Source organism: Ornithodoros turicata, chromosome 1 (genome assembly GCF_037126465.1).
Source record: "Ornithodoros turicata isolate Travis chromosome 1, ASM3712646v1, whole genome shotgun sequence".
Taxonomy (NCBI): Eukaryota; Metazoa; Arthropoda; class Arachnida; order Ixodida; family Argasidae; genus Ornithodoros; species Ornithodoros turicata.
The window spans coordinates 220103657-220113226 of NC_088201.1; the positions used below are offsets into that span (position 1 = coordinate 220103657).

At 46.2% G+C, this 9570-nt stretch overlaps 1 protein-coding gene across 2 annotated transcripts in view; it reads right to left on the bottom strand.

Moving 5' to 3' along the window:
• LOC135376731 (uncharacterized) overlaps positions 1-2749 on the bottom strand; it is a 38586-nt gene extending 35837 nt beyond the window's left edge. For both annotated transcript variants that reach the window (XM_064609226.1, XM_064609222.1), the window contains exons 1-2: positions 2683-2749; positions 1715-2164 (exon numbers count right to left, since the gene is read on the bottom strand). In XM_064609226.1, the coding sequence (XP_064465296.1) occupies positions 1715-2164; positions 2683-2737 (505 nt within the window). In that variant the 5' untranslated portion in view covers positions 2738-2749. The remainder of the gene's footprint in view (positions 1-1714; positions 2165-2682) is intronic.
• Between the last annotated feature and the right edge of the window lie 6821 nt (positions 2750-9570).

Genomic DNA, 9570 nt, shown 5'->3' on the forward strand with positions numbered 1-9570 from the left:
CGTGGTTGAACAGGACCATCCCCATCAGCTGCGGGAGCAGGTCCATCTGCCATCTGAACATCCGCACCGGACCCTGGTACAACTCTGTCACCGGAACATCTCCAACGCTGTCACCGCGCAAGGGCAAGCTAGGAGGGCGAAAGCTAGGCAGCTCCACTTCAACTTCACCAGAAGATGACCGCTCCGAACGCTCTGCCGGGACGCCGGAAAGCGGGTGATTCTCCACAGAACGCTTCCATGATCGGGCTTTCGTCAACGATCACACTGCGCGTCAGTTTGACACTGTGACTACCTTTAAGAAGCACCTGGTACCCCTTCTGAGTCTCACTGAAGCCCACTAGCACACCCTCAAGAGCCCGAGTGTCCCATTTGTCTCGCTTCTCCTTAGGAACATGAAGATAGGCTGTGCTCCCAAATATGCGCAAGTGTTTCACGTGGAGCTTCTTGCCAGTCCAGAGTTCGTAAGGAGTTTTCGATACCGCTTTGCTAGGCAGCCGGTTCTGAAGGTAGCAGGCAGTCGTAACAGCTTCGCCCCAATATAACTTGGGAAGGCCTGCCTCGAAAAGCATACTCCTTGCGCTCTCACAGAGCGGCCTGTTCTTTCTCTCGACGACCCCATTCTGCTCTGGGTTGTACGTAACTGATGTCTGGAATGTTACACCGTACTTGCGCAGAAGGGCCTGTGTCTTGCCACTGGTGTACTCTGTCCCATTAACGGCGCGAATTACCTGCGGATGACGCCCAAACTTTGTGTGCATCAGGGCCAAGTGCTCGTCCAGCTTTGGAAGTACTTGTTTTGCTAGTCCTCATGCGGCCGCAACATCCGTGTGGACAAGCTGCAGAACAGCTCCCGCTCGCGACGAAGTCTCTTTAGGAAAGGATGCCCTCTTCATCTTTCCTTTAATAAAGCTGTTACATTTTACCCAAGTGGTCGCAGTCGCCGATCAGGATCCCATCTGCGAAATCCTCCTGCTGTAAACGCTTGACTGCGACTGCGTCTCTATGACGAAGGTGCCATACGTGTACGCACTCTCGGTGACTAGACGTCCGAGAGACATTGGCCGAGAGAGCAAATAAGTCTTGCACTGAGTGTGTTATCGCTACGGCATGGACAGTGATAACACTGACAATCTGTAAAAGCTAAAGAACACTCTTCTGCTTAATCGCGTTTTGATTGCGTTGTCGCTATTCCTTCGATTTCGTCTACTCCGTCGTTCACATTGTAATTCATTAGGAAACTAGAAGTGGAGCATTGCAAAGAGTGACATCACGATAACATGCATTGAAATAAACGGTCACGAAAAATAAAGTGAAGAACTGGAAAGGCGAAAGAGCCGGCTAGAACCTCGCGATATTTTTTAATGTTATCTCACACGAAATGCGACTGGTCTTGCTTCCCCCTCGGCACTCGACCTGTAGACTGCGTTATTTCAGAAGGTAAAAAAAGCACGACGTCGCGTTTTATGATCAAGTTTGTTCCTGCGGAGTTGTAACATTGCCCCGCAGTACCAGTTTGGCTCGGAGCGTCACAAGCTGTATTATACGTCCCTCATGAACTATTCCTGTCATCATTCTCAAAAGTCCCCCGGTGGTCAGTAATTGCATGCATGCCCGGTTTTCCAGTAATCTTCAGCTACGCATATAATGCATTCCGTGAATGCTCCAGGCTTGACACGATTGAAGCCAATAAGTCCATAAACATGAAATATATTACCTGTAGGGGACGACGCCGAAGTGGATGGTGTACCAATTGGTGAACTAGTGGTCGACGTACTGCTACTACTGGTGGATGTAGTTGTAGTGGTGGTGGATGTACTGCTACTAGTGGTGGTCGTCACACCTGTTATCACAGGCATTGTAGCGGCGGTAGTAGCTGGTGAGATGCTTGGCGTCTCCGGCGAATGTGTTGGTTTCAACGGTGTAGGACTGCTCAGAGTGCTAGCCGGCCCAGGAGTTGGTACCGCAGTTGGGGGACTGAGTGTGGTCGGAATCGGGATTGCATTAGTCGTTTGTCTTTTCGGAGACTGCGTCGACGACGCATGCGTGGTTGTAGGCTTCTGCCCGGGCGAGCCCTTTCCGGGTGCACCTTTGCCGGGCCCACCATTTCCAGGTATAATGCTTCCTATTCTAGTGCTGCCCTTAGCGGACTGCTGGTTGAACAACACTGTAGGGAAAGAGGGATGTTAACGGAAGAGACAGATGTTCACAATTTGGGATACCACCTATGCAGTTCTCCAACCCATAATATTAATGAAAAATTTGCCCTATTTATTAAAGCGCATTTTCTTAATTGGAAATCATGCGTACGCGTAGCTATGAAGTTCGCAAGAATAACGTTCCCAAACAGCATCTAATATATTCGTGTCACTTATCTTGCAATCTCTGCTATAAAAAAAGTACGGTGCGCATTTTAGTCTATGGTGAAAGGATGGACCGGCGACATCCCGTCGTTCTCTTTGCTGTTTTCTTCTTCGTTCCGAAAACTCTGAATGAAGGGGGATGTATTTTCGCAATTGCCCTAGCTACACTGCATACATATTATATTGTTCCGTGTTTTTTGTGTCACTGTTTTATGTCGAAGGAGTTCTGGGATGCACTACAGCGGTACACCACGATCCCGATTTCGGAAGCAAAGAAGAGAAGGAATGCCTAGAAGACTAGTATTTGAAATGAGGAACTTACCCACTACCACAATAAAAGCAACGATAAGTGCGATGCAGAATGCGGCTGATGCCATGTACGACAAGGAACTGTAACAAAACAGAGAAAAATGTTCCAACATTTATCAATGCTACTTAATTTTTTTCTGCTGCGTTTTCTTTTTTTTTACAATTGCCTCCTACAAGAATGTGGGATGAATAAAATTACCAATGGCGCGTACTGTTTGCAACCAGAATAACCTAAATTCCGGTTGTTTAACGTCCCGAAATTTCCTTTCTTTTCCTTTTCTTTTTCTTTTTTTGTTTTCGTAGAGCAAGAATCCCAAAAGTGTGCGACTCGCCGGAAATGGTGCAGACTTTCGCCGGCGTAACCGCGACACAGATCCCAGGTACGATAGAGCAAATTCCCGGCTCTGGTTTGAATGATCTGGATACTTTGTCCATACTTCCTTTCTAGAATGGAGTTGCCGTCCGAGCATTGATTGTTGATGTATAGGCAGGATATGATTTATAGCAACAGTAAAACATCTTACAACGACAACAAAGAGATTGAGAAAAAGAACGGATGATCTGTAGACTGCGTTTAAAAAATAATACGGCGTTGATGAAAGTCAGACACCACGTTGAGAAAGTCTGATAACGTCTGTATTGTGTCTCTCTCTTTCGCCACAGCGCAGACTTTCTCAGGATGGGCCGGTTTCGCATTCGCTACGACGAGCAGACAAAGACGGCATGGGGGAGTGGATTCAACCATCACGTGGCTTCCTGCGCGCCAAGAATAAACTATAGTATCCCAAGCAGCAAAATGCACTGAAAATCGAGTGGAATAGGGGTGGACGGGTAGCTGAAAGGCCTTGAACAGATTCATGAAACTACATAACATTGATAAGACACATACCGTCCACCCCTAATGCACTCGACTTCCAGTACATTGTGCTGCTTGGGATACGCTTATCTGAAAGCATTTAAAACTGTGCAGCTAGGACACATCACGTTAGACTGATCCACTTCGTTTGCGAATAAACAGTGTGAAGGTCGAAAGGGAAGCCTGTTTCTGAGTAGTAGGTAGAGAGGGTATTAACTGCCTCTTGCTTGACACGTTTTGGTTTGGTTTTGGTTCAAGTTGATGTTCCAGTTGTTGTTTGACAAAAATATGAAACAGAATGTAAAGAGAAAATGGGAGCACATATAGGAATAAAACGAGTCATGTTATTTGGAGTGAACGTATATACGCCTGAGTAACTGCTCAAAACGAAAGGAATAACACCGATTTAACGTAATAGCGAAAACAATTAAACACATTTAATACAGACGCTTTGTATCCCATACTGGACGCATTATTAGTGCAATTCAGCACGAGGAGACTACAGACCAGCTCGGTTATCTAAAGAGTGAGAGTAGAGATCAGAGCCAGATTTTTGCGTCAGGTTTGCTGCATCAAGGTTGTGTCTGCGCGCTGTGTCGGCTTATCTTAATATCGATATCCCATTCCGGGTCCTTGATCTTCTCAGGAACAGTGTGGAATTCTCAGAATGAAAAAGTGACCAGCGATTCCGAACAGCCCCAATAACGTTCTGAGTCTTTTATCAAGCGGTACCAATAACCAAAAGCCCGAACGCGATCCTGCTAGAACTGCACATCTTTTTTGAGCAAGACTCTCCTGGGTCCTGCTAGCGTCCCTTTCGGTATTAAACTACAGAAATTCACAATGAAACTTGTGAAGCAAAATATGTGTAGCATGTGTATCGGGGTGATGTAGTAAACCTGCTCTTTTCAAATGCATGGAACCGACACAGAACCGCAAAGTGTGGCAATGCTTGCAATACCTCGATGTTTCATCATGATCAATAGAGCACAAAAATCGGCTGTGCTTCAGATATGGGTTACTCAGAAAAAGGGATATCATACTTACTCGTACCCTGCAGAAGGAATATAAAAACGAATGATTAGAACCCTTGTGCATCAAAATGTGCAACTGCTTGTTTCCACTACATGTGCTCGCTGCGCAACTAGATGCCCAAGCAGCAAAATGTACTGAAAGTCGAGTGCAATAGGGGTGGACGGGTAGGTGGAAGGTCTTGAACAGGCTGATGAAACTAAAGACCATTGATAAGATACATACCGTCCACCCCTATTGCACTCGACTTTCAGTACATTGTGCTGCTAGGGTGCAGTTCAATTTGCAGACTGCCGCCTTCCGTGTTTCACTCGACAGTGTATCCGCCCGCTGATCGCAAGATCGGGGAGATAGTGGCAGAAACCCAAGCAGCACAATGTACTGAAAGTCGAGTGCAATAGGGGTGTACGGTATGTGTCTTATCAATGTTCCTTAGTTTCACGAGTCTGCTGAAGGCCTTCCACCTACCCGTCCACCCCTATCGCACTCGACTTTCAGTACATTGTGCTGCTTGGGAAGGATAGCAAGGCTGAAACACCCAGTCTTCCGCAAGGGACGTTAAATGAGGTGTGCCACGTGCCAAGATTTCGGAACACTCTTGGCGACAACCTCCAGGTGTGCAAAATCAATTCGCACGCCCGACCACTGTGCAGTATCTCATGATAGCAGTTATTCTCGTGAGGTATTATTATGTTTTTCTTTTTCGTTTGCAGACTAGACACGCACAGAACCGCTCCACGTAGTCATGGGAAGAAATTGCTGGTGCCTTTTGAAGTTGCGAACAGATCTACACAGTTAGCTGGTACTGTTTTAGACCAGTGGAAGCACACTCACGTGGTGTGCAATTTTTGCATTGGATTGGCCCCTGAGAAGCACAGCATGATGGGAGCTGTATTAACCTTGGGAGGTATATAACGGCGTGTGCAATCATGCTCTCATCGGGTGATGCATAGTCTTAGGGGATCGTTACGGGAGACTCTTCACATCCAACCCTGAAATGGTTCGCACTCACCTTCCTCAGTCGTTTCCTCCGTTGGCTCCAGAGGAGAACTTAAACTCCTGCTTTCCTCTGCGTTGCCTGTCGAGCCCGTAGCATCTGCTGAAAAGTTTTGTTCCATAAAGATCATTATAATCCAGAAAACAGTAAAAAAGAAACTCGGGCGCGATGTTAGAAAAAATAATTATAAACTTAAAATACGCGTTACGATGAATTAACGTGTTAATATGCGAATATACAGTTTTTTTTTTAAATCTATGGAGCAGCATAGGCGATGTTCTTTCAGTTAAGTTCCAGGGCGGGGAGCGTATGGAACTGGGTCATTCCACGGGGAATGGTCCAAGGTTGTCAATCGACCATCACCAATATATTTTAAAAAATAGGGTGCGTGGGGGACACTGTCAGGTTAATCGTACCGAATCTCCCAACTCGACATATTGATTCCATGTGTTTTTAGAGCACCTCAGACTTTGCGCCAGGCGAGAAAACCATACCACAGGTTTTCGTCCTCTTTTCGCGCGTGCTTGCTTCTATATACGGACCAATGTGGTTTTTATGTCATTCGAAGATTATGCAGCATAAGTTAAGCAGGGCATGTGAAATAACTCTCTCCCTCGCCCTCTAGTGGGGCCCAAATGTCGCCGTTTGTGCAACTTTTGTGATTTTATTCCGCGTTCCCTGCTTACCTTGTTGGAAAAGTAGGTACGGCTCCCTGTTTACTAGCACATGGGGAACGCTAACAAAAATTTTCGCATGTCTGGAATATACACTTGTGCTGTGAGAACCGTTGGAAAGTGACACACATCAAAACTTTGCATTTTACAGAAGATGATTTCGAAATGTGGCGGACCACTTAAAAATCGCCGACCTACGTCATTCGATAGCACAATGCTTCAGCTACAACATACCAAAAATCTGGAGAATTTTCTCGGCCATCGTTTGCATGGCATTGGGCGCGGAGAAGAACCCTTCCAGGCACATTCTGGTCTGACGCGTCGTTAAGCAGAGACCATTTAACAGGTTCGTTTTATATGCTTGGTACTACTGTCTTCCTGGGGTTTTCGGCGGTTTGTCTTTTGCTTACACTTGTGACGTGTATACTTCCGCGTCACACGCGGAAAACCACAAGAAAAAAGTAAAACCACAAGGTGTCGTGCCCAAAACACGCCCTGTTGAAAATTAACGCTCAGCACCGCTATTGTTGTTCTTAGGCCCCTTGCATACCGGGAAAGCTTTCCTCTCAGAAGAAAACGCGATTCTGCCCTCAGAAATTGGTTCGAAGTGGTGAAACTTCCTTGTCCCAGGCAATGCAATGCAGCGGCTGTGTCTTTCGGCAAGGATGGTCCTTTGAACACATGAGAGACCCATTACAATAACCCACTCTGTCCGAAGCATCCGCCGTTCCGTAGACGGCGATCTCATGCTTAGTTCAGTAGCTGCAAAATTGTACTATATTTTTGTCAAGAACTGTTGTAACTGGTGAATAAATGAGAAAGTCATCTGCGAACAAACGTACAGTAATGGGACTGTCGACAGCGATATGGCTATTGTTAATACATGCTAAAGAACATAAGGGTTCTAATACAGGTCCCTAGCACACATCAGAAATCGCTGCAACAATGTCGGGTGGACTACCTTGCAATGGGACATACTGTGTTCGAAGATACAATCATTTCTCTAATGCATCGTGAATACCAGCACCCATCAGCTTAAGTCGTAATACACTAGCAAAGGGCATTTGAAAATCCAAACGGATTACATCCACCTGGTTTCCTTTATTTAAACAGCGCGCAAGATCGCTAACACCTTCGACGCGTTGCAGTGGATATACCTTTGCGGAAACCATGCTGATTTATGGGAAATATTTCCACTTCCAGAAGCTTCATTATATGGGTCATTTTGCGATACCTTCCATCATTTTACGAGCTTCTCTAGTTACGGATGCTGCCAGATAGTTATGTAATTTTTGCCTCCCAGTTGACATATATCGAGATAACGATAGTACATTCCAAATCCTCCTGCACATTTTGGTCTAAGATTTCTTATAGGTATCGGAAATCGGAAATCCGTTCAGTTCATAACCGTTACTTTAGATGGAGGGACAACAGCAAGGTGCAAACTTATCATGAAGGCTGCCACTTACCCATATTACTGGAGGTTGTCGCCTTGACAGCCATTGCAATTAGAAGGATCAGCAACGATGCTTTTCGGGATATGCCTAAATTGCTGCTGCTCGTGTAGAATGAAATTTCTTCAACGTCTTCCAGCTCGTGCTTCAGCCTCATCTTACACGCCATTAAAGAAACATAAAAGCCTCGGCCAATTAACCGATTACGTGAAGAAGCAAAAAGATACGGTGACGACCTTAGCAGCTCAGTAGATAGCGTTCTGCGTTCTTGGGCTCAAAACCAGTCGCTAGATCAAGCCAGAAGAAGGCAGTAGGAACCTGCGGGTGGTGTGCATATTTCGAAAACTGCTTTCCCACATTTTCATTCTGACGTTTAGTTCTTGACACATCATTATAAGACCCCCGCCATATAGAGAGCTCCACTAGAGTTATGACCCCTGTGCCGGAGACCTACCTTAAAAATGCTATGTGGGTCTCATGCGTAAGTTTGAACATTATTGCCGACGAGAAGAAACCTATTCGAGACTCAGCTGTTGCGAGCTTTTCAACTGGGGTCTGTTTAAACAAGCAACAACAAAACTACACCTTTCTATTTCACACGATGAATTGGGGGGGGGGTCAAATCACGGAGACCGCATTAAACATGTTTATTAAAAGTGGTACTCTAGGGAAAGGTAGAGTCGACGGTACAAAGGTTGCGGCGTCGAACTGTAAGCTTTTCACGGATCACCTGGTTTTTCACTCAGGTCCCCCAGCTGAAGAATTCCAGAAAGACTGACCCAATTGAATAAGTTTTTCTGGGTCAGCATGAGATGATGACTGGGGAGTTTCATCAACAGGTGCAATACGCTACGCTGGTAGTGATGTGGGGAATGAAATAATGAGCCCCTTCACAATAGATATCGAAGTCATGTGCACATAATTCTTCTTCTTCTTCTCCCCAGGAAGATGGCCGCGATCCGCCGTCATGTTGTATTCTTCATCTTCTTTTTTTTTTTCAACCCAATGAATTCAACCAAGCGAAGCTCCTGAAAAATAATCGCTATTGAATATTTTGACTAAATCTTGCAACGATAATTTCGATTGACATTGGATGGTCGTTGACGTTATCTTGTTATGTGACTATTTAGAAACGATGTAACCATCCCGTAGGAAATCCATAACGTCTTCCCACCCACCATCTGTGGCTGTGGCGGCCCGTGGACGACGATGAAGACGCGCCTCTGCTGTCGCGCGGCACTGCGCCTGCCAGCCAGTTCCAGTTGCTATATAATTATAAACTGTACATCCGACCTATATTAGAGTTCGGCTGTGTTCTGTTTTCTTCTCTTCCTGACTGGCGCTTGAGTAAACTACACATCTTAGAGAGGCGGGCCTTACGGCTCTGTTTAGGTCTCCCTAAATATACGGCAAACGACGCACTCCTCTCTGAAGCCCGTCTACCTTCACTAAAAGAACGCTTTCGGTCTCTTACTATCAGTTGCTACCTCTCGCAAAGGCAACACCCGGTTGCGTTGGGGAATAACGAGTCGATGAGAGACACTCGGCTTTGGCTAACACGTCGTTGGCACCGTAGGAATACACCACAGCTGCTTTTCGCCGAACAGCTCCTCGCGCCACTGAAGATCTCTTTGGCCGATGTGTGTGTACTTGGTCCTCACCGGGATGCCCCCTTCATTCAAGTCTCCGAGATATTTCATGCGGATGCCAAGCGTCTTCCACTGACCACTCTACAGAGGACATTAACAGACCACCTAAATCGCTACGCGCAGTACTTGATTGTTGCAACGGACGCGTCGGTTTCTGCGGGGCGCGCTGGAGCTGGCTTGTACTTCCCACAACTTGATTTCCAGTTTCCGGTTCGCCTCCCTGACTTTACCCCACCCTT